The 26,980-nt window shown below is 35.0% G+C and overlaps 1 protein-coding gene and 2 pseudogenes across 1 annotated transcript; all 3 read left to right on the forward strand.

The window, feature by feature from the left end:
* Positions 1–396: 396 nt before the first annotated feature.
* On the forward strand, positions 397–11,516 carry LOC149252376 (uncharacterized; annotated as a pseudogene).
* Positions 11,517–18,128: 6,612 nt separating this feature from the next.
* LOC149252377 (uncharacterized) lies at positions 18,129–19,166 on the forward strand. Its single transcript, XM_089454133.1, has one exon. It carries the CDS (start codon positions 18,129–18,131, stop codon positions 19,164–19,166), a length of 1,038 nt encoding a protein of 345 aa, XP_089310259.1.
* A 6,713-nt stretch (positions 19,167–25,879) lies between these two features.
* On the forward strand, positions 25,880–26,391 carry LOC149252378 (acidic leucine-rich nuclear phosphoprotein 32-related protein pseudogene; annotated as a pseudogene).
* The last annotated feature ends 589 nt before the right edge of the window (positions 26,392–26,980 follow it).

Consider the following 26,980-nt stretch of genomic DNA (forward strand, 5'->3'; position numbering starts at 1 on the left):
AATGAAATAGTAAATTAAATCAAAAATAAAAATTTAAAACAAATACTATGCATATGGACCTCATGCAAGGGCGCACCTCGCATTTTCCATTGGACTCTCATTCCCTATTTCTAGTCATTTGGGGTGTTGTGGCAAGCTCCTCACCATGTCACAATGTTGTCCTTTGAAACATTATAGCAAGCAGAGCTCGATTTGGGCATGGACCACTGAAGCATTAGAGCAGGATCAATGGACGTAAAAAGTGAGTGATTTCACGCAGGAAAGTTCTCATTCTAACAAACCAAAATAGCATTAAATGCATGACTAATAAAGTAATTTTGTTGGGAAAATCCGCTTATTCTTGTGTTTTGAGTGGGTGGGTTTGAACTTCTTGTGGAAGCTTGAATCGTAAGAAAGATGGAAAAAGCACGAGAAAAGACAGTTGAAGCTACTAAAGATGGAAATAACCCTTCAGAAATCATTTCTTTAACCCTAGACGATGCTTTTAAAGGCACGTCGTGCAGGTTGCCTCCTACGGCTTTGTTTGAGCAGTTTCCACAACTTTAGCAATTGTCATTAGCCAATGTTGGCTTGAATTCTCTGAAAGGATTTCTATCATTGCCTCATTTAAAGTGTCTTGTTCTTAGTAACAACATGATTTTTGGTGGCCTCGAACATCTAGTGCAAGCGGGTCTTAAATCTCTCAAGGATCTTGATTTGTCAAATAATAGAATACATGTATTGGAGGATCTTGTTCCATGTCAAAATTTAACCTTGTGTCTTTGGAATTGTACCAGTGCCCTGTGACGTGACTGCCAGAGTACAAAGCTAGGGTTTTTGGAATAATTAAATCCCTAGAGTTTTGACAAGATGGACATTGAAGGGAGCAAGAGACTTGAATCCGGTGATGAAGGCAAGAATGCATAAGGATAAGATATTCACCATCAAAAGTTTTGTTGAATATCTCTCTAAAAAAACCCAAATTAAAAAGTTACCAATATTACAGAAGTTTGGTTCATGAATACAATTTTTTTCTAGTTGTCTTGCTTCCATAATATTTAGAATCACTCAATGACCAAATATTATCAAAGTTAAAAAAAAATTCATGCCCGGAAAGTGTGACAAGATTTTAGCTAAAAACATTTAGAGACCAAAGACAATAATAATATTAGACTAAAAAAAATAGACTTAGATAATCTAATTTGTAAAAATGAAATTGTTATAATTACGTACTTAGTGAGTAGAATACAATATGAGAGCCAAGTATTTCAATATCATGCTAATAACATGCCTCATTGGTTTGAATTTTTCTTCCACTTATGGGATCATAACTAAGACATCACAATACCTTGATGGTCACAAAATGTTGATGCACATGGAATTGAAACTTATTAAAGGTACAATTCAGCAAGCAGTGAAGGTAGAGGTGCATGAGGAATTAAAATAACTTTCGACAGTAAAGCGACAACGTCTGCTTAGTCATGCAACCAAACATGCCCTTGAAAGTTGGATAACATGAGTTCACACCAGAATGTTGAACCTGTAAGTTGAGAAATCAAGCATTAAAGAGAACTGTGTATGAATATCTACATAATCAATTGAAGGAATCACAGTCCTTGAAGAGTGGTACTTATGTTGGGGGTTACTAAACACCAAATATTTATGGAGCTATGAAGAATCTCATGAGTGAGAGGGACATAAGTGTGAGCATGCACAAATGTAGATATCTAATGTGACTGCATTAATAACTCTTTATTACTAACAAAGGTTGTTATTGCTAGACATGATAATTGTTTGGGCTCCATGAATTGTTGTGTATAAAAGCAATTATGTACATAAATGATCAAGCATAACGAAATGGGCCCATTTCATGTTTCTCATTTCTCGAAAGTTTATCATGAAATATTAGTATTACTTATTTATTATGAAATATTAATATTACTTATTTGGTTTCACGGGGAAAACATATAGTTAAACAAAAAATTGATATTTTGAAGGAAAATTATAGTTTTTGTTTTGGTTTTTTTTTCAAAGAATAATATAGTTTAAATATTAGATCTAAAACTTTTGTGATCCATAATGTAGAAGTAAGTCTTTCAGATTAATCACATTGTTAGGATTTGGGCGACGTTTCGAACCAACTAATGTGGTTCATCCTCAGGACAAGGTGAGAAATCCAACGATCAGAAGGAATAAATAGTAAGGATGCAACATTGCCTAGAGTTAGCCGTTAAAAATAGTTGTTGGTGAATTAGTTAATAGGTAAAGAAAATAATTATTTTGGAATTAGTGGTAAGGATTTATTTTATTAAAATATTACATATTTAGTTAAAAATAGTTGTTAAGGAATAATGAAGCAGGAAAAACCGCCTAAAGGCAATTTCCCTGGTTTTCATAATCACCTTACATGAGCCTGTGGGTTATGGCCCACCTATTCCAATCGGAAGCGTTACATTGGTGGATTTTATCCAAAACCCAACCAATCACCGTATAGCGGAATAACACAGAACCTGCCAACGAACGTTGGTCCCACCTAAATGCATAAGACTGGACTCCAAATGAAATAAACCTGCATCCATAAACTTCTTGGGTCCGCTCAGGATCCTTCAATCGCACATCGCATTTTGCAATTCCTCCAGCCAGGGTTCATTCACTCATGAATGATGTGATGCGATATAATCCAACAGTTAGCAATCGCAATGATCCAACGGTCTGCGGCCCTTCAACTAGCACGCGGATTACCAAACAACTCAACCCCCGCAATTGATTGTGATGTAAGCGTTTGAATTTGTGATCGATAACTAAGATCGATTGCGGGCCTTCAACCATGATTAGGACACCCATACACTCCTATCCCCCGTAGTCTATTCCTCCATTGTTCTTCTTCCGCCATTTATATCCGTCGATCTAAACGATTCGACGGCTCCCTCTACACTTGTTTGCTTATGATGGAATTCGCCTTTCCACCCAGATTAACGATGCCACACTCTATTAAACACTCACGACACTCATACAACAGTTAACGAGTTTTATCTTTGGATCGTCATCGATCCTTACAGTGATTGATGGTCGATCAACAATCTTGTGACACGAAATTTTACTCACACTAAAGAATATATATGTAAATTATACACAGGCATACAGAAATCCACATAACACATATATCTTATATTATACACAGAATTAGATTACATTCTAAGGCATTTCAGCCTTAGTCACAATTTCTCCTCTCGACTACATTGAATCCACACTCTGTTTACACAAATGTTTCCTGCCCCTCTCTCTTATCTCTTCTCACACACACAGACTCTTTATAGAGAAATTACAAAGTCGTGGATCATCTCAGATCATGATTTCCTCTCACAAATCACCTAAATCTCTCAACACACATACATGGCAGATAATTACATTAAATTAAGTCTTCTCGAGACTTATCAATTCCATCAAATTAGCTCGTTTTTAACAGAAATTTGCTCCCGGTTTACATGATTGTCCACGTCTCCTCCTCCATAGCTTTGACTTTGACTTTTGATTAAGGGTGGTCGGATGCTCCTGCATCAAATAATTAAATATGAAATATTGTATTTAAATATTATCGATTTATGCAAAGTAATTATCTTATTTGTTAGGGGTTGACTTATTCATATTAGAAAACTAGTTGTTAGGAATTTAAAATATTTAATTATAATAAAATTCAAAAATTAATAATTAATAATATCAATTAAGATTATTTATTAATAATATCAAGTTAATATTATTTGAAAGAGGGACGCTTAAATCCCTCAAAAATGGAAGCCAAGGTAAATAAAATCAAACTAGAGTCAAAGGTTAACTAGAAAAATAATACTAGTTATTTTATATTTTAGTCATATAAAATATATATATAAACAAATAAACAAATAATTTTTTATAATAATAATAATAATAATAATAATAAAAATAGGGGATCAAGGTAGAAATCAGAAGAAAATAAACCAAAAAGAAAATAAAGAGGAGAAAGGAGAAGAAAGGGATGATGAGTTATGATGAGAGAGTTGGAATCCAATTCTTACTCAATTTCCAACCATCATCCCTATTAAGATTTCTGGCATGCCTTTCGATCTCAATCGCCTCCCTAAGCTTCCTGTGGTGGAAGTGATCTACCTTAGCAATAACTTTGGATTCTTCAATGCAGACATGGTGCTTCGATTTTTCTACATGTTCGACTAAGGCTGATGAGCGGGAGCGATTGTGTCTAATGTCTGCTGCATGCTCATTGATTCTCTGTTTAATAGATTTACATGTTTCTCCAATGTAGATTTGAATTGTTAACTCTGTACATAACGAGTGTCTTGATGTTTTTTAGGGCTTTGAATCTATTTATATATATTCAAAATTGCATTTCAACCAACAAAAAACAGCTAGCTCAATTCAACCTTAACAAATTGTAAAAGCAACTTTTCTAAGTTATTTACTCGATTCTTGCGTAGGGATCATGGCCTACTAGTCCCACATAAGCTTTTGAAAACCCAATTCATTTTGGCAATCATCGTGGTTTGTGATTTGTTTATCCCATTTTTTTATAATATCATGGATTGAAATCTAGAATTAAATTCCAACTTTGTACATGTATAATAATGAACTTCAACTATACAACCAAACATTTATCTATTGTATGAGAATATTCTCAATGAAGGAAGAATATCAAAGACCAAGTGCACTATGAACTATAGGACTTAGAAAAATATGAACTAGATAAATATACTTGTCCTTTAATAATTAAATGATATAGTTGTGTGCTTTATTATCCATCTAAATATTTAAAAATGAAAAAAAGTAATCACAAAATCAAGCATAGTCTTATATAACCTAATTGTAATCATTGTAGTTGTACACAATAAAAATGAACATGGAACAAGAAACTACATAAATGATTAGCAAGATGTGAATGTAATGGAACATATAACTTTTTGAATAATCACTCAATATTGAAGTGGTTATGTGTGTGTGTGTTTGTTTATACTTTTATTCCATTTTGAAGCAAATAAACATAATTGCCTCGAAAAAATTCAATAAAATAATCTCACAAATAAAAATAAAAAGGATCATTTTTTTTGTCAATAAAATAATCTCATACATAAAAATAAATAGGTGTAAATGTCTTTGAAAGCTTAATATTGTACAATTCTAAAGCATAAGCAAAATCATGGTTGGCTAAAATCTATTCTTTTATTTGCAATATTAATGTCTAATGTGCATTTTCACATCATGCTTTAGCAAGAAGCCATGAGGTGATGTTTGGAGAATAGTGTAAGAAATTGAATATATAAAGCTTTTCATATGATATGGATCATCAATAATATTTTTCATACAATGAGTCAAAAAGTTGACTATTCAATATTTGGTTAAACCACCTTATTCGCCATCATAATATTGAGCATTCATCATTTGGTCAAACCACCTTATTCGCCATCATAATATTGAGCATTCAGCATTTTGTCAAAACACCTTATTCGCCATGGTTCTAGTTTGTCCCCATAAACGAGGTGTGTCCCATACCTCATCTATTTTATGTTGTAGCTACAAATTCACAAATGCTTAAATATAGATTGTTATTTCCTTAAGATGACGCCATATTGTTTTTTTCCCATTCATTTATTATATAGGATATCTAGCTCTTCAAATTTTCCCAACACTCATTCAATGTAATTCCCCTCCTTACTTTCCAACTACATAATAACAAGGATCTTATTTCCTCCTCGGGTTTTATTCTTGTGGCTACAATTATTCACTGACTTGATAAGATTATGCTCACTGATATATATAACATGCCATGCCATAAAATTGAACACAAATACTAGTGTTGCACAATGAATTAAGTCTAATAATCCTTAACTCTCAATTTTTTTAACATTAAAACCAAAAAAATTGTATCTAATAGCATCACTTTACAACTAATCTTTCTTCATATCAACAATCAATATCTTGTGGGACTACTTCACATCCTGCAAAGAAGTAGATAGTACCACATAGCCAATCAATCAAATTTATGAATCAACAATCTACCAAACAAGTATAATTAATCCTTGGACTCTCTATAATCTCCATATTTGATTAGCTCATGAGACATTTTCATACATATCACAATCGTGTTTTATTTGTTCTCCTTCGTGATAGAATCAGACTTCCAGATAATGTCCTTTTACCCAGATGAAAGATTTTTGTAGAACTGCAGAAGGAAAAGGTGCATATCCAACTTGAGACAAATATGAAAGGAATATTAAACAGATTTTACTGGAGGATCAAGCCATCCAAGAAATGAATTTAAATATCTAGTGAAAGGGAAAACCATATGCACCCTACAACAAAGCATTTAATGCTATATACTAGGATATACACCATCTTATTTAAAACACCTTTAAATCAAATGGTATATATCGCCATAGTATATAACATTAAATGCACTATTGGAGGGTGCACATTCTTTGCCTAGGGAAAGTACATTTTAAAATATTTGTTCAGTAGGGGCATATAAGAAATAAATGCATTGCTCCTTGTGAAATTCCAATGTGTGACCTTTAGCTTTGCAAACCTCGACCATGAAAAGAGAAGGACCTACTTCAAATACCAACCGATTCTCAAGGGCCAAAACAAGGATTTTTGCAGTTATAGGATTTCTATATAATATGGAGTGTCCTTTAACGCAATGAACATAAATTTTATCCCCCATACTAATACCTCTATAGCTGCTTACAAGTGCCCCTTCTTTCTAGTCTTAGCACCTCACAACTTCATCTAAGAGCAAGTGGAGTAATAGGCATGAGAAATTAAATGCAAATACATTCCTTTTAAATGTAGCTAGACCTAAGACAAATCCAAGAGACAATGACAAAATTCTAGATGGATAGGTACATCTAAAACAGAGATAAATGAGAATGAAATGAAGAGTCCCATGTCCCAATTAGGCAACTTGAGATCTATGAGATTACTACCACCTTATAATTTTTCTTTTTCACACTAAACCCAATAGGTTCAATAACTTCTTTAATTTTTTATATTATCTCTCTCGCATGGTGTTTGGATATGAACCTTGTCTCTCGCTTAACAAGTACCCAACAATGACACAACATTTTCATCCATCACATCAATAAATTCCTTAAGTATTAATAAAAGGACAGTGGACAAAATTATAGAGGCATGCACAACTCAAAGTTCTAAACATATATCAACACTAGGCACACATTTCTTTTCCACATATCTCAAACTTGCTATACCTACAAACAATATCAAATAATAAGCCACCTAAATTTTATGCTCAACACGTCATTCATATTTCCTAACAATGATTGAATCAATCACAAAGAGTCTAGCATGGCATAGATGGAATGATGTATTTTACTCATTATCTTGAACACCAAACAAAAAGGAAATAATATAATTATCATATAAATTGTGTGTAATCACCAAAAAATGTTTTGAAAGAATAATTCTCCGGAAGCTAATTATTGGAGATGAGGTTTCTATCACAGAATCAAAAGTGAATCTGCATTTCAGGAAAAACAAGTTTTCTAAAACCTCATTATAACCTACAATTTTCTATAACATAAAATATGTTTTTTAAACAAATTGTTGAGGTTGAGACCTTGTGAAATGGAGATAAGTTCAATTGCATTCATTAACACAGGATGTGTCTCTTTCTTCTTCGTGATAAGATGATCCTGATTATAAAAGTAGAAAAACTTAATCAAAAGGTTGTTACTTGAATACTCAGAAAATGAAAAACAACATTTCACATACAAAATCTTACTTCCAAGTCATTAAAAATAACATCCACATCATCCAAACTTATTTCCCTGTCTTCTTGGAACTTAGGTGACTTGCACCCTTCTTAAACCATTCATTCTCCAAAATTTCAGGTATTGTAATATGCTGCCAATGAAGGATATAAATGTGCATGTCAGTTTGTTCCAAAGCCCATTTCAAAAAGAAAGTGCAATCTCCTCACTCAAAAATCCATTAATTTTTAATCATTTCAAATTCTATTATCGTCAAGTATGATATGGATTCAAATAACAGTGAAGGCAATCCATGGAGAAAGTTGTTGAAAATCACAACAAGAAATGTTGAAAATAGCATCAACAAAAATCCTAATTTAATTTGTCCTTGAATTAAATTAGGAATTAAATCGAAATTATATTCTCATAGCATCTTGTAATAGTTAACTAAGTTAATTTGACTTAGTTGGCTTAGTAAATTCGAGATGGAAGACTATCTAGAGCCATGTAGAGTGATTCCTAAATTTTAGGGGTCCGGGTTGAGTTCTTTTTGAGTTGTAATTATTTGATTCAATTTAACTAAGTTAAATTCAATTAAACTAGTTCAAACAGTTGGAGGAACTCGTAGGAGGTCTAGAAGTGGGGAGCAACTTCAGTGCAGCTTCACTGCTCCACCAGTTGACTGAAGATTCACTCATAAATAATTGATGCATATCAGTTCAGAGGAAGACTTGATTGAGATTAGAGTTCAGGGATAGTGTACTATCAGTTGTATAATTTTCCAAGTTGTACAGATGGTGCATGCAATCAGTAGAAGGCCTATGGTGGATTGCGTAGTTGTGGTGAGGGATTTTCCTAATTAAATATGGGCTAATTCTCTCAGGAATTGTGCAAGGAAGTAGGGGCTTGGAAGGCTACTAAATTGGCTAAGTGTTGGCCAGAGTAAGCCTAGGAAGCAAAGAGTTAGATTATACTAGTGCAGGAATTGTTCAGGACAAGCAAGCATTGTATTTTCTTCTCAAATCTTCTAGTTAATGCAATATAGATGGTCAAGGTTTTTAGCAGTTGCTTTCCCCAGAGAAATATTGTGTTATGTGCAATTGATATTCTTCCTTTTCTGCTTATTGTTTTCATCGATCAATTTTGCTTTCCACTGAGAAGAGTAGAGTGGATTCTTGTCTTTTGTTTTAGCATATCACATAAGTTGTTGAATCTACAAGTAAAAATCTACATGGTACCAGAGCAGGATTTTTTTGGGCGGTGAGTTTGCAGAGCAAATATGAAATTTTTAGTTCAATTTAAAAAACAAAACATAGCAGATCTAGATTCCTTTGCGAAAAAATACCCAAATTCAAAAAAAAAATCGGTCGAATTAGAGTTCGAATGAGGGTGATATCGCCAATTTAAAATCAACTCATTTTTCAGAAAATTTTGTGATGGCGAGATAGTTACAACGCGGATCTGAGTTTCTAGAGTGCCCAAACAATGTGATATTTAGCAAAGGGAAGGTTTTCCTTAGACACATCGCCATGGGACAAATGAAACAGATTGGTGTGCGAGTCAAGAACCTGTATACTCTCGAGGTTGAAGATGCATGCAAAGCTTTGAGGAGCAAGGAAAAGGTTAGAGACTTGGTGGTTGAGAGGGAGCATGAATTACCTCTCAACATGCAACCTCAGAAAGTTGTGGAGCAGCCACAATTAGAGAAGAAGAGAGGAGACCAAGTGGAGGAATCCATTCAAGCAAAGACCTCTAATAGGGGGAATTTTGAGCCAAGTGGGCAGAGGGAGCACATGCAGCCATACCTCTAGTTGAGAGGTGGGGCGATGTGAAGTAATAGTCCCAAGAGTGCAAAAATTTGGGCAGGATCCATTGAGATGTTTTGTCTCATGGATCATTACCTTGCTACGGGAGCCCACAAGAAACAGTAGCAAGATGGATTAGTGCTGGTTGATGAAATCAGATGTTAGAGTGACAGAGGCAGAGACTAGCAACAGTTAGATTTTGAGGACCGCAGAGCAGAGTTGGCAGCAGTGCAGATGGAACAGTGCAGAGTTAGCAGTAACGTAGAGTTTTCAGTAGACAGTGTAATAGCTAGTAGTAGTGAGAGACTCTCGTGATAGATGCATCATACTAATTCAATTTGGATGTTTTTTTTGCTTCAGAAGTTGTAGTAACAACAACACTAGAGAGAAGTGTGGCATGTAGAACATTCCAAAGGTACTAGATCGGGATAGAGTTGAATTCATTTCTTGTTGAGAGGGAGTGTTGAAAATAACAACAGTAAATTTTAAAATAACATCAAGAAAAATCCTAATTTAATTTGTCCTTTAATTAAATTAGGAATTAAATTGAAATTATATTCTCATACCAACTTGTAATAGTTAACTAAGTTAATTTGACTTAGTTGGCTCAGTAAATTTGAGTTAGAAGTCTATCTAGAGTCATGTAGAGTGATTCCTAAATTTTAGGGGTCCAGGTTGAGTTCTTTTGAGTTGTAATTATTTAATTTAGTTTAACTAAGTTAAATTCAGTTAAACTAGTTCAAACAGTTGGAGGAACTAATAGGAGGTCTAGCAGTGGGGAGCAACTTCAATGCAACTTCACTGCTCCACTAGTTAATTGAAGATTCACTCATAAATAACTCATGTATGTCAGTTCGGAGGAAGACCCAGTTGAGATTAGAGTGCAGGGACACTGTACTATCAATTGTATAATTATCCGAGTTGTACAAATGGTGAATGCAATCAGTAGAAGGCCTACGATGGATTGCGCAGTTGTGGTGAGGGATTTTCCCAATCAAATATGGGCTAATTCTCTCAGGAATTGCATAAGGAAGTAGGGGCTTGGAAGGCTAGTAAATTGGCCAAGTGTTGGCTAGAGTCAGTTTAGGAAGCAAAGAGTTAGATTGTACTAGTGCATGAATTGTTCAGGACAAACAAACATTGTATTTTCTTCTCAGATCTTCTAGTTAATGCAATATAGATAGTCGGGGTTTTTAGTAGTTGCTTTCCCCAGAGAAATATTATATTGTGTGTGATTGATATTCTTCCTTTTCTACTTATAGTTTTCATCGATCAATTTTGGTTTCCATTGAGAAGAGTAGAGTAGATTATTGTCTTGTGTTTTAGCATATCACATAAGTTGATGAATCTACAGGAAAATCTACAAAAGCTAAACATATTTACAACGTTATAGAATACAACTCAATACCAGTTCACTTACTGTACTTGGCTTTGGATCTAAAATTCTCGAAATCAATTTTTTTGCACTAGAAGAAAACCTTGCAGGGTTCGATCTCTAAATCGTTCGGGTGACCAGGAAGAAGACGAGTTTGAGCAGGAGGATGAGGAGGACAAGCTTGATGTGGATGAATATGATGAGTATCAAGATTGGGTAACCATTAATGGCCACGGTATAGTGCCTGGTCATATGATTCCTAATGTTGTCAGTAGTAGATCAGATGATGATGAGGTGGATGATGAAGATGAATGCGAGAACATTGAGGTCCAAGATTTGGATGATGATGGCAATGAAGAAAGAGATGAGGTTGTCACTAAATCTGACGATGATAATGTCAGTGCTGCATAATATGATGAAGATGTTGGTGGCATTGAACATGTAAGTAGTGTCCCTAGAGAACTTGATGTTCAAGATGACAATGATAATGTAGACGATGAGGATGATGAACTCGGGGATGTAGAAGAAGACGATGAAGGAGTTGAAAATCATGCCAAGAACGATGAGCTACCAAGAACAACACCACACTTTGGGAGTAATTAATGGTAACAATTAGGTGGGACACGTGTTCAATATTGTGTCGAGGATGATGAATCTGAACAACGTTGCCACAAAAAACCTCATTATATAACACCTATCGACGTAATTATTATTAAAACAATAATTATTATTAAAAATTATAATCATTATAAATTTTCTTTACTTTTAAAAATATAATATAATGTCTTCCATGGAAGGTGCTCAGGAGTAGGCGTTCCCCCTCCCCCCACTTTAATATGATGTTGGCTCACACAAAAGTGGGTTGGGGCTCCCATTATACTTGGTGCATTGCATGTTCTCTCGTCACTTCATCGATCATGGCACAAAGCTAGCATAAGGTTAAATGTCATTTTAATATTTCAAGTGACATATGGAGCTACAAGAGGACCCAACATGGAAATTTTATTAGATTGGTAGTGCTAGAGGAAGAAATTGACAGTAGAGACCCTAAGCTTGTCATTCTAGCCAGGGGATTGACCAACATCTCCTTTTGCTTGGACGAGGATAGTGACTAGCCAGTGCAGATGCTTGGAGACTTTTCCCAATAGCTATTATGGCTCATTAGTTTTTTGCTTGCAATGTCAGTAATATATTTTGCCTTCTCTTATCGATGTATGTTAAGATCTAGCACATCCAACTTGTTTTCATAAGTTTCTATTTACAAGATGCTCAGTTAAACAAGGTCTTAGCAACCTCAAGATTCTGAACTTATGTTACTGGTCTAGTTTCCCTTCAAACAAACTGATCACAATCTTTTATTTATTTATGTAATTTTCATTTGATGTAATGCAAAATGTCGAACTTCAAAAAAAAATAAAAAAATTAATATAATAAAAATAAATGGCTAATATGCTCCTCTACTATGAATAATAATAAATTCCACTATGAATAATAATAAAGGTATATTTTTATCTTCTTTTGATAATATAAATATAAAGCATATCATTATCTTTTACTTTAATGTTTCTTTAATTTTATATGGCAAAAAAATAATTCAATATTATAAAATTATATTATTTTTATAATATATATATATATAATATGGAAAATTTTATTGGATATTTTTATCTCATATATAGTGTAAGTAATTGGAAACAACAAAAATGTCTCAAAAATGTCTTATATTTTCATTTTTAGTACGAGGGAGATGTATAATTCATTTACTATTTAAATTTTTGCTTTAAAAAATAAAAATATTTGAATATTCATATTAGATAAAACAACATCATAGAAGGTCATTGGGAGAGCTCACTTGGTGATCAAAGTGATATGAAATTGTGGAAACTAAGAGATCCAAGGTTCAATCCCCTTATTGTAATGTGGTTTACAAGGAGTCAATAACATGGGTGAATACCATGAAGTTATTTTATTTTAACATTTTATCATTATTTATTTTATTTTGACCTAGTAAAAATGTTTTAAGGTTATTAATTTTAATTTAATTTTTATGTAATTTGATAAAGTCAAAATGTTTACAAGACATTACAACATCTTTTCCATACTAGGTTGGAGAGCGCCTCTTAGCGCAATTAAAAAATAAATCAATGACCAAAAACATAACCATGAAAATATGTCTCTTATAAATTACCAATAAACTATTACTAAAACAATAATTATTATTAAAAACTATAATCATTATAAATTTTATTTACTTTTAAAAATAAAATAAAATATAATATAATGTCTTTCAAGGAGGGTGCCCAAGAGTAGGCGTTCCCCCTCCCCTCGCTTTAATATTACGTCAGCTCACACAAAGGTGGTTGAGGCTTCCACTATACTTGGCACATTGCATGTGCTCTCATCGCTTCATCGATCATGGCACAAAATTGGCATAAGGTTAAACACCATTTAAATATTGCAAACGGCATATGGAGGTACAAGAGGACTCAACATGGGAATTCTATTAGATTGGTAGTGCTAGAGGAAAAAAATGTTAATGATATAAACCGCAAGCTTACCATTATAGCTAGGGGATCAATCACAATCTCCTTCTCCTCAGATGAGGGTAGTGATTAGGCAGCGCAAATGTTTGGAAATTTTTCCCAATAATTATTATGACTCACTAGTTTTTTGTTTGCAACACTAATAGCCTCTTTTATCTTTTCTTATGGATGTATTTCAAGATGCAGCACATCCAACTTGTTTTCATAAATTTATATTTACAAAGTGCTCAATTAAACAATATCTTAATAACCTCAAGACTTTAAACTTAAATTACTAATATAATTTCCCTTCAAAAAAAATAATCACAATTTTTTTAATTTATAAAATTTTCATTTAACCTAATAATAATAATACAAAATACTTAACTTCAATATATATAAATATTATAGAACATACATTTTATATAATTATAAAAAATTTAAATAAAAAATTTCATAAACATATATTTTATATAATTATAAAAAAAATTTAAATAAAAATATTCATAAAAATATTTTAATATAATAAAAAAAATCGCTCCAATTCCTACTATACTCCTCTACTGCGAATAATATTAAAGTATATTTAAGCTTCTTTTGATAATATAAATATGAAGCATATCGTTATCTTTTACCTTAATGTTTCATTTTTTTATATTATAAAATAATATTATTTTTATATTAAAATTATATATATTTGGATATATATATATTAGAAAATTTGTTGATATTTTTATCATATTATATTATTATTTAAAAATATATATATATATATATATAATAATTTAAAATTAAGTGTTAGACATCAAATTATGTATAATTTTTTTTTATTTTTTATTTTATTTTTTTTAAGATAAAAAATCTATTTCAAATAACTATTTAAGTATTAAAATTTTAAGAAAAAGTGCATACTCTATCTTTCTAAATTTTGATTTATAATTAAGCCGAGAGGCTTATTCTATAACCTAGTATGAAAGCGATGTGTAAGTATGTTCATCTCTCTTAAAATAAAAATAAAATATTCTCAACCTCTCCTCCCCTCTCCTCTCTTGTTCTGTTGTATTTTGGCCGAGCTGATGCCGAAGCCGAAGACACCTATAGCGAGCCGAAGACACCTGTAGCGAGCGTATGAGCAGGGATATGGAGTCGAACTACAGCAAAATGGAGGGCGACAGCTGGTGGCTATATGATACATGAAGGCCACGTACCCTTTCATGAGTTTACTTCCTATCTACCATCTGTTGTTCTGCCTTTCATGAATATAGGACACCTGTTCCTACATCCACCCCTTGTGTCGTCTTGCTACTGGACGTGTTATTGCCCAACATGCACACCCCAAGCCTATGTATAGGTAAATTCTTTAGTGTTTACGACTTTTGCTGCATTTTTTACTTGTCATTTTTTCCAGAATGTCCCTGACCCGGAGGGAAGTCACAGTCTTTCGCACGCTGCTTCATTTCTCTTTGAGACCTCACTACTCTATTGTCCTTTGTTATTTTTGGACCTAAGTCACATTTACTGTCTGAGATATCTTGTGAGTCGTCTTCATTTCTTTGGATTTCGTAGAAGTGGAGTAGAATGCTGCTGTTTTCGCTCGGGTGGCTCGTGTTTCTTCCTACGGAGGCCTTTTGCTGCATTTTTTACTTGTCATTTTTTCCAGAATGTCATGGACCCGGAGGGAAGTCACAGTCTTTCGCACGCTGCTTCATTTCTCTCTGAGACCTCACTATCCAATGTCCCCTGTTATTTCTGGACCTAAGTCTCATTTACTGTCTGATATATCTTGTGGGTCGTCTTCATTTCTTTGGATTTCGGAGAAGTGGAGTGGAATGCTGTTGTTTTCGCTTGGGTGGCTCGTGTTTCTTCCTGCGGAGGCTCGGCTCTGGCGACCATAGAGTTTTCCAATGAGGTAAGGAGTCTATCAGACTTACACTCATCTCTCTTTTAGGTTAATGTTTATGATTGCGGGAAAATGCAGCCCCCTATTCAAATATTTGCAATTTTCTGTATTCTGTTTTCCTGAATGGACTTTGCATGCATCATTTAGATATGTTAAGGGTGCTGTATTCCTATTAAGAGTTTCGTTTTTTAGAGGTTGAGGTATTTTGACGTGGGAAGTAGCAAATGTCTTCTATTGATTTTCACAGATTTCTGGAAGGTTTTTTCTCTTTCTTACTGAGGATTTCCCGTAAATTTACTTACATCCCATCTAACATCTGCATTATCTCTAGACCATGCGTAGACTTTAGTTTCAGAATTGGACACTGGTGGTGCACTTGTAAGGGATGTATCTGTTGTTGTATAAACCTTCCTAATTTCTCTTAAATCTGAAGTATTCCCTGATTATTGTTTGAAATCCTTAGTCTTCTGAGTGTTGTATGTCCGCTCTCTCCTGTCACCTGGTTTTTCCGGGATGGAAAACCTTCCCGGCTCGCGATTCTAATTTTCCAAGGCCGGTTTCTGCATTAGACCGGGATTCAAACTTTCTAGGCATCATCGAAGATTGTATTTTAGAAGATAATGTCAGACCTTTTGGTCAGTAGCAGCCGCCGTTTTTTGAATTTTCTCCTTTTTGCCTTATCTTTTCCCATGCAGACGTCACCTTTCTTAATTGTCTGACGGCCTTTGTCTACTTTGGAACTCGTTTTCTCCTGGAAAGCGTGTTTTTTTATTTTTCGAGGTTTCGCCTGTCAGTTTTCACTTTATGTGAGCTTATTCCCTCCCTCTCTTGGCCATATCTTCCTTGGGCGTTATGTTCAGTATGTGTCAGTTTCTATTTATGACCCGATCTGGAAAGAATCTGTGTTGGATTTCTCGATCCACTAACTAAGTCAGGGTGTGTGACGTCTTTATCTTTTTGCGTTTTGGGCATGGACCTTTTCTCGGATGCATCGGCCATGGAGGCTATGGTACATGCCACTATTCTGGCCGAGACCTGCCACGGTGTTGCTATCCCGTCTAGTGATTGGCAGTCCATGCTGGCTGATGTGGTGGTCCGTCCCTCTCTGCCAGGTGACGACCTTGGTGGTGATGACCTGCCACTTTCGAGGAAAGTGCGGGAAGGTGGCCAAAATGATTATCCACGGAGGGATTTTATAGAAGGTGAACCATCCACTCGACGTAAAAATAACCTGAAACCTGTCAAAACCATTCCACCACCTTCGGCAATTAAACTTGACAGCATCTATCTGGCCGACCGCATTGCGAGTCTCCAAGAACGTGCCCTAGTGGGTTGATGGCATTTTCCAGAGATGGATGAAGCCCAGATGCGTAAATGGCTTGGGCTTAAATGGAAATCATTGCTGGGTTATATTCCTCAAATAGAAAAACTCATGAAGGACTGGTACAGTTTTCATTTCATGAGCGCTGAAGATCTGGATATTATTCAGAATCTCCCATGGGTTCATGGAAAGAGTTTTCTTGCGCTTCACAAATGGTACATTGGTTACAATCCTTTGAGGAACACTCCTTCAAACAACCTGATATGGGTTAAGCTTCCTGGCCTTCCTCTTGAATTGTGGTCGAAGGAAACTCTTACTGAGATAGGAAACGCTATAGGAAGATGTGTTTATGTAGATCCTAAATGTCTCGGGGAAAAAGACAAGCGTGTGGCATGGATCCTCATTGAAAAAGCTTACAGGGGTGGGTTTCCTGATCACATTGAGCTATCTTGGGGAGACTTAAACATATATCAGAGACTGGACTTCTGGGGAGTCCCATTCAGATGTTCGGCATGCCATAGAACAGGTCATTTAATAAAAAATTGTCCTCGTCGACCTGTCAAATTTCATGGTCGGACGTATCAAGGAAAATCCCAGCCAACATCAAATAGGCGTAAGATGAAGTCTCAATTCTCAGGTATGTCTCAGCTATCATCTCCAATTTGTTTATCTCCCATCGAATCTGGTGGTCCGATCAATGTGTCTGTTCCTGGAGATAATTTCAACAGGACTCCATCTTCCCTATGCAAGTTAAACTCTCAGGACCTTTCTTCCCCTTCATTAAATCCTCCGAGCCACTATATTTTGCCTGAATGCTCCAGAAGGTCAGCTTCCCCGCTCGGTCAGAAGGCTTATAACCAGATTTGCATGCCCCCTCCGGAACCCCCTGCTGACAAAGAAATTCCTCCCCCTAATCCATTTCCCCATCCATTTAATGATTTTACTGCGGGTTCCCACGTTACATTTATCCCATCATCCTCCCCATCCCCAAAAAAAAAAATCTTTCCATCTGAGAAAGGGAAGGAGCCTTGCGTATCAGCTACTCCTCTAAACTCCCCTGTGTCTTCACCTGTTAATTCTGTAGGTAGCGACCTTGATTACCTTCTGAGTAAAAAATCGCTTGAACTTCGTCCCCTAACTATTCATAAACCTGGGAAGCCTTCTCCTCCTCATATAAGTCCAAACTCTGCAAAAAACATTACTGTGAGGAGAAAAAATAACAGGGGTAGCAGACACTTCAGGGGCAGGATGGACTCTGCTGGCAAAGGAATCCGCGACCTCTCTCTTATTGATGTTCCTATCATTGATCTGTCTGAGAACGGGCCTCTTAGAGCAAGTTTGCCCGAGCAGAACCCATAATGACTCTCATTCTTTCTATGAATATCAGAGGTCTCGGGGCAGACCATAAATTTTTGGCCCTGAAGAATCTATTTTATTCGGCCTAGCCTAAAATTATCTTAATCCAGGAAACCATGCATAGTGCTCCTGTTTCTATTTCCTACTTCAGAAAGATGTTCCCTACTTGGTATATTGTTGCTTCTGAGGCTAATGGTCTATCTGGGGGACTGGTGGTTTTATGGGACCCCGACTGGATTAGGGCTAAGGCATATAAATGTTTTGTTGGCATCCTTATCTCTGCTTTTATTCGGGGTCAGGACTGTCCTATTAATATTTTGAACATTTATGCCCCATACAAGAATAGGCTCCCATTCTGGGAAAAATTATTCTCATCAGAAATATTTGAAATTGAGTATTTGATGATTGCGGGGGATCTGAATGTTACTCTAAATTCTGAAGAAATATGGGGGAATAGTAGGAAAAAAGACCCACTTGTTGATCGTATTAAATATGAGTTGTTGCACCGAAATCTTGTTGATATTAACCCTCCCAGAATGCAACCTACATGGGACAATGGAAGGATAGAAGGGGCATATATTGCTAAAAGACTTGATCGATTTATACTACATGTTAGCATCATTGACAGACTGGGTATGCCGATCTCAAGCATCAGAAATTGCTTTATATCGGATCACAGACCGATATCTCTTAGTTGGAGGGAAAAGGGATTTAGAAAAGGGTACCCATTCAAGTTTAACAGATCCTGGTTAGAAGATCCTGAGTTCAATGATCTTATAAAAAGTTCTTGGAATGACTTATCTCCTCGGGATAATATGCCCCCTTATATGACTTTTAGGGATAAACTCTCTTCCATCAGAAAGATTGTTAAAGAATGGCAATACAAGAAAAGACAACTTAACAGATTGGCTCTCTGTGAAATACAATTGGAGCTGGACAGCATTTCTGGAGTTTTGGCTGCTCACTTGCTTCCATTTCATATGAGATGTCGTATAAAAGAACTTGAAAGGAAAAAGCAAAAGATTCTGGATCAGGAAGAAGCATCATGGAGACTGAAAAGTCGGGCTATTTGGCTTAAAGAAGGCGATAGGAATACAAATTTTTTCACAGGTTTGCAAGCTCCAGACGTGAGAAAAACACTATATGGAAGATAAATGATGGACAGGGAGGCTTTCTTCACTCACAACAAGACATCTCCAATGAGGTTGTAATTTTTTTTGAAAATCAATATAAGAGATCTGGAGATAGTAGGATACAGGACATTATATGGGGCATTGACCCTTATCCTCAAATGTTTGATGATGCACAAAATGAGTGCCTTTTCCAGCCAATATCAGAGGAGGAACTGTTAGGAGTCATGAAATCTTTCAAGAAAGATAAGTGTCCAGGCCCGGACGGCTGGACGATTGAATTCTTTATCCATTTCTTTGACCTTATTAAACATGATCTGTTGAGGATGGTTGAAGGTTCTCGAATTTCAGGTAGCATACATCAGCTCACTTCCTCCACTCTAATTGCACTCATTCCAAAAAAACCGGAAGCAGACTCCTTCCAGGATTTCAGGCCTATTTCTCTCTGTAATATTTCATTCAAAATCATTTCTAAAATCATTGCTGAAAGAATTAAGGACACTTTTTCTAGATTTTTAACTAAGGATCAGCATGGTTTTCTAAAAGGAAGGAATATATTGGATGTTGTTGCGAATACACAGGAAAGTTTGTTCACCATGCATACTAAAAAAAGTGAAGCAGTCATACTGAAGATTGATCTTCGAAAGGCATATGATTGCCTAGACTGGGGTTTCATGAGATGTCTACTTGCAAAAATTGGTTTGAATTCTAATATGATAAACTAGATCATGGCCTGTGTGGAGCAAGTTAATTATGCCATCATTATAAATGGGCTACCTTCCACTTATTTCTTAGCTGCCAGAGGTCTGCGCCAAGGCTGTTCCCTATCCCCTTTATTATTCATCTTGGCTATGAACTCCTTAAGTCTCCATATTAACAAGGCGGTTGGGGAAGACAGGTGCCGTCCATTGAAGATTTGCAGAAATAATTTTATATCCCATAATTTATTTGTAGATGACATCCTTATTTTCGGCATGCTATGCAAACTTTCCTGGGTATGTCTTCATGACATCTTGGAAAGGTTTCAAAAAGCTACAGGTTTGCAAATAAATGAATCCAAATCATCTTTCTATCATAATGATGTTAATTTGGAACTTATCGAATGTCTATCTTCTCTTTTTGGGATAGAGGCACGGTCCATCAAGGATGGAATGAAATACTTAGGATTTCAATTAAAAGCTAATGGATATTCTAAATTGGACTGGCAATGGATCCTAGACAGGTATTATAAAAGGATTTCTAGGTGGGAATTCAAATGCCTCTCTTTGGAAAGCAGAGTTGTTTTAGCTCAATCGATCTTGGCTCAATTAGCTATGTATTGGGCTCACTTATTCTTTCTTCCGGCCAACATCATTCATATGATGAATACACTTACTGCAAACTTTATATGGGGAGGTCAATCGCAACAAAGGAAATATCACCTATCTAAACTATCTGATATCACTTTGCCAAAGAAGTTAGGAGGATGGGGCGTTCTGGATTTGAGGTCTTTTGGAAAGGCACTAATTTGCAAGTCACTTTGGAGAGGTATTTTCGGGAAGGGTCCCCAGAGCAATACCATAAAAAAAATATATATATGGCCAACAAAGATATAACTTACTAGTTTAGGTTGGGAAAGATTGGATTCGCTTACGGATCGACAATATGGATGAGTTTCCGTAAGGTCGAAGCTTATTTCCTAAAAAATTTGGTATGGAGTCTCCAGACTGGTAAAAGGATCCTCATCGGGATTGATCCATTCTTGAGCGGGGGGAATGATATCATTTTGTCTGACAGGCTTCTAAATTTCTTTCATAGAAAGGGTTTCTTTACTTGGAACAAGCTTATTGCAGCATGGCAGGGCCCTTTCCCTCTTTGGAAGGATGCCGAAAATATGGGGATGTCTGGTGTTTTGGCTCGGCAGTGGGAGAAGATCAGATGCTGTTTGAGGAACTGTGGTTTTTGTCGTTCGTTGGAAGATGACGTCCTCATTTGGAAGAGCACAAAAGGAATGGTGCTTGTTTGTGTAAAGGATATTTACTTAAACTTGATAAGTTTGAAGGGTGCTCTTTCTATCCCAATATTTCTAGTCATTTTTTGGAAATCTGGATGTCCTTCCAAAGCCATATTTTTCTCATGGCTAGTCTTCCATAACAAAAACCTGTCATGGGATAATTTGCAGAAGAGGAGTTGGTCTGGGCCTGGGTATTGTTTAGTGTGCAAATCAGCTGAGGAAAGCAACTATCACATGTTCTTCCAATGTCATAAATCTCAGCAACTTTGGCGAGCCCTGGCTGATTATTTTGGTTTTCCTCATGTTGCTCATGCCTCTATAAAAGAGGCTTTTGTTTGGTGGAGCTATCAGAAAGAATCTTGGCGGCCTTTCGTTATTATTGTCCTCTGGTTTATATGGAGATGGAGAAATCATATTATTTTCAAGGACAAAAAGGAGCCTTTCAGGGTTGTTTTTGATTGTATTGTATCCCTCTATAACTCTTTACCTGCAAAATCTTCCAAGAGTAAAATGCCCAATCAATCAGAACAAACACAAGATCATATTGTGTTTCCAAGAGCGTATTTCGACGGTGCAGCTCAAAATGGTATTTGCGGTTGTGGGGTTCATATCATTATGGATGAAAACTTACAATATCTTATTTCCTGGAATGGGGGAAAGGGTACCAATTGCAAAGCCGAGGCGACATTTCCATCTGTTTTTTCCTAAACATTCATTCCCTTCTAATTTGCGGAGACTCCAAAATCATAGTTGATTATGTATTAGGAAAGAACCTTATCAACAAACCACATCTTGTTGGCTGGATGGACAGAATCATGTATCTTTGGAGGAGGATGGAGGGATATTCCATTCAGCATATCTACAGATCTCAGAACCAGCAAGCTGACATTTTATCCAAGAAAGGTCTTCTATCTAAATCAGGTATCTGGAACATGGAGGTAAAATCTGATGCAGAAATTTTCTCCATCCAGGAATTTTCCCTCCTTGGTACTTAACTCCAATTTTCTTTGCTGAATCCCAGGTATGTCCTTTCTGTTTTTATCTTTCCAGTCTACTGAAATTTTGTGTTTATGTATTCCGCCACTAATACTTGCTGGTGGTTAAAATGACACATCTGGATATAGCTGTTTTGACATAGGATACTATATTCCTTTTTGAAGCTGTGTTATCTTCTTTCTGCAAGCTAACTGGCTGACTATTCTGACGGGCCAAGTGTCCTTTTGTGGAATACTATGTCCTTCCATTTTATTTCGAAAATTTTGTACAAATTGATTCAGCTTCCTCAAGCACTAATGATGTACATTTCGTCCATTACATATCTTATATAATATAATTAAGCTTTTTTCGCTCTGAAATGAAAAAAAGAAAAAAAGAAAAAGAAAAAAAAAAAAAAGGATTGCACATAAAAAATATCCTTCTTTACTCGTATTAAACCTGTAATTAAAATACTTTTATACAGATTTTAATAAAAAAAAAATACATATTTTTTACTATTAAACTTATTATTAAAACTATATCTAACACTTAATTTAAAAATACCCGTAATAAACCTTGTATATAGATTTGTGTACCATAATATAATGTTAAAAAATGTATAGTTTATTTTGGAATGCATGAAAAGGGTTAAAACAATCTTTCGTAAAGCTTATGCTTCATGCATCAAAAAACTATTGATTGGATGTCACGTTTTTCAAGCCTATGCAGACCTTTGTTCTCTCTATTTGGACTTGCTTATCTCAAAAACCTCACCGTGTCACTCAAGCATTTAAATAATGAGGTGACGTGTGAATGGCTCGATTATTTATGCCGTATGGTCAACAATGCACTTTCCCTTTGCTTTTTAATGTTTTGTGGAGAGGACAATCTTGGGCTAAGCGAAATGTTTATTTATTTAATCTCTAAGTTGTAATGGTGAATGTGATTAAATATGTGAAGCATAATTGAAAACAATTGGTGTTCCTTTACTTTATGGAAGTGTTTAATGAAGCATAGGAATTGTCTTGAATTTAGGTTTTTTTGGTTGGTTTGTTTTTTTTTTGGTTTTAATTTTGTATTAGTAGTGTTTGAATCAAGTTAATTGGTGGAAATGAATTTGGCATCATAAAATTTTTTTAGGGTATTCAAAATCTTGAAGTTTGAGAGTTGTAATCTAGATTTACAAAAATCTTGTCGGAATATCAATGATTTTCAAAGCAAAAAAACCGTCTACTTAAACTATAACTTTCTTGAATAGCAATATTGTAATTGGTGAGTTGTACAATTAGATACCAAACAGTCTTGTTATGTAATTGCTAGTGATATCTAGTTTTTGTGCTCATGTATTATCTTAACCCTACAAAATTTTTTATGGAAATTTTTAGATTTTGTTATGGTAGATATTGAATTTCGGGGTGTTTTAGGTGGTAACATCGTCCCGCCACCACCACTAGGGCTACAAAGGTTGAAGCTCGATGTTACCACCTGTTATTATTAAATGGCATTGTGCACCATAACATCAAACATTATTGCTTAACACATAGATCATTTCAAGGTTCTATAAATTATAATTCTCTTCAACTTTAAATATATAATAATTTAACTTATTTTTTTTTTAATGTCAGTGTCCTGTCATGGACACATTAAGTGTATGAAAAGTCAATTTGATTAATCATGAATTACATACACTGAATATTATATGATAGCAATAATTTGAGATTGGATGCATACTTTTTTAATATAACTTTGGAATAAAGTTGTGAGCATTCATCAAGTGTTGAAGTACCTATTAAAATTACATGATTTTACTCAGTCTTCTTTTTCACATTAAAGCTTCGAACATGAGCGAATAATTGTTTAGATTAAGATAAAAAGTAATTTAATTTTTTTATTATAAAAACAAAACTTGCAAAATTTATTTTTCAAAATTAAATTATTATCTATTTGTAAATGGACACCGACACTATCACTAAGATAAATAAGTCATCAACAAAATCTAGTTAACCAACTTTCCAAATACCCAAACTTTAGTTAACAACATCTAACACATATTTTTCTATCACAACTATAAATACTATGATTCTTAAAAGAGCACAAAACTGATCAAATTCATAGTTTCCAAGAGTGGAGCGGTAAACTTAAGGGCCTTTTCTAGCAACGCAACTATGTCATATTGTAACAACAAATATAAATCTCTAATAAATGGAAGTGAGATTACTGATAAAAACAAAGATTCTCTTCAAACATCCTTTCAAGTATAGAAGAAGACCAATAGGAAACATGAACACTTGTAGCAGGGAATTTTTCAAGAGATTTAATTTTTAGCAAGCCTAGAAACCTTGGTGAATTCCTAAAATTCTTAGAATATCAATCATAAAGATTTGGGCAACCTTTTTCAAACATAGACAGATAGGAATTAAGAATACCTATAGTATGGAGCTCTAATTTTCTGGTAAGATCGTAAACTTTGGTGATTTTTATAATTTTTAAAACATGGATTATAAATATTTAGTCAAACTTTTGAAAAAAAATTGAAAGATTTAAATATTCTTTATGAAATATGGCATTTTTTCACATAAAATGATTTCGTCTTATAGATATTTGATGAAAATTCATTTTCAATTAACTAATATTTTAGAAAATTACCCAAATGACTGATATTAACCCCAAAATAATTATGACATGCAGTGGTTTGCCTTTGCCTTTGTCTTTGCCTTACATCCAACAGAGCGCAAACTTGCAACATCTTCTATGCATATTCTGATAGAGTTGTCTTGGTTTTCATAGTGTATGTACTTATGGCCTCCTCTAAAACATCAATTCCCTAGTCTAAATTGGTCAGAACAACTTGCTCTGCATACATTACTTATTGTTTAAGCTTTGGACCTCCTCCGCCTTATCTTGATGCAACTGACCTCTTTGCACATTGCTCTTTGTGTTGAACCCTCGCTTCTCTATCTATCAACCTATCTTTTGTGAAACTCTCTATTGTCAACCTAAAAAATCTTCCAACAATACCATTGTCCATGATGGTCATGTTGGCCATTAGAAAGCCCCCATTGTAGAAAGGAATTGTCAATTCAAAGGCAAATCTCAAACAAAATCCATCTCATGAAAAAAAGAGTAATATGTTTGAAATAAAGAATGAAAACAATAGCAAGATTACAATGCTTGTAAGTGCACCTCTAGATAGTAACACAATTGTGCCTCAGTTGGTAAATAAGGTGAATAAAGGTTCTGATAATAGGGAAGAAACAAATACCTGCAAGAGAAAACAAAGCAGGTTAGAATAGAGGGTAACTTTTTCCATCTTGAAATTAAACTGAAATGTAGGGCAATAAAAAAACAATTAAAAAGAATGAAATAGTAAATTAAATTAAAAATAAAAATTTAAAACAAATAATATGCATATAGACCTCATGCAAGGGCCTCCCTTGCATGAGGTGCACCTGACATTTTCCACTCGACTCTCATTCCCTATTTCTAGTCATTTGGGGTGTTGTGGCAAGCTCCTCACCATGTCACAGTGTTGTCCTTTGAAACATTATCGCAAGCAGAGCTCGAGTTGGGAATGGACCATTGAAACATTAGAGCAGGATCAATGGACGTAAAAAGCGAGTCATTTCGCGTAGGAAAGTTCTCATTCTAACAAACCAAAATAACATTAAACACGTGACTAATAAAGTGATTTAGTTGGGAAAAGCAGCTTATTCTTGTGTTTTGAGTGGGTCGGTTTGAACTTCTTGTGGAAGCTTGAATTGTAAGAAAGATGGAGAAAGCACGAGAAAAGATAGTTGAAGCTGCTAAAGATGGACATAACCTTTCAGAAATCATTTCTTTAACCCTAGACGATGCTCTTAAAGGTACGTCGTGCAGGTTGCCTCCTGCGGCTTTGTTTGAGCAGTTTCCACGACTTTAGCAATTGCCATTAGCCAATGTTGGCTTGAATTCTTTGAAAGGATTTCTATCATTTCCTCATTTAAAGTGTCTTGTTCTTAGCGACAACATGATATTTGGTGGCCTCGAACATCTGGTGCAAGCGAGTCTTAAATCTCTCAAGGATCTTGGTTTGTCGAACAATAGAATACATGTATTGGAGGATCTTGTTCCATGTCACAATTTAACCTTGTGTCTTTGGAATTGTACTAGTGCCTCGTGACATGACTACCAGAGTACAAAGATAGGTTTTTTGAAATAATTAAATCCCTAGAGTTTTTGGACAAGGCAAACATTGAAGGGGGCGAGAGACTTGAATCTGACGACGAAGGCAAGAATGCATAAGGATAAGATATTCACCATCAAAAATTTTGTTGAATATCTCTCTCAAACAACCCAAATTAAAAAATTACGAATATTGCAGAAGTTTGGTTCATGAATACAATTCTTTTTCTAGTTGTCTTGCTTCCATAATATTTAGAATCACTCAATGACCAAATATTATCAAAGTAAAAAAAATGTCATGCCCGTAAAGTGTGACAAGATTTTAGCTAAAAACATTTAGAGACCAAAAACAATAATAATATTAGACTAAAAACAATAGACTTAGATAATCTAATTTGTAAATATGAGAGCCAAGTATTTCAATATCGTGTTAAGAACATGCCTCATTGGTTTGAATTTTTCTTCCACTTATGGGATCATAACTAAGACATCACAATACCTTGATGGTCACAAAATGTTGATGCACATGGAATTGGAACTTATTAAAGGTGCAATTTAGCAACCAGTGAAGGAAGAGGTGCATGAGTAATTCAAATAACTTTCGACAGTAAAGTGACAACGTCCACTTAGTCATGCATTCAAACATGCCCTTGAAAGTTGGATAACATGAGTTCACGCCAAAACGTTGAACCTGTAAGTTGAGAAATCA

This window comes from Pinus tabuliformis, chromosome 7 (genome assembly GCF_031772625.1).
Source record: "Pinus tabuliformis cultivar Carrire ecotype Pingquan chromosome 7, CPIR1, whole genome shotgun sequence".
NCBI classification, from domain to species: domain Eukaryota; kingdom Viridiplantae; phylum Streptophyta; class Pinopsida; order Pinales; family Pinaceae; genus Pinus; species Pinus tabuliformis.

Coding starts and splice junctions, on each gene's coding strand:
- LOC149252377 (XM_089454133.1), top strand. CDS start 18,129: ATGCATAGTGCTCCTGTTTCTATTTCCTACTTCAGAAAGATGTTCCCT.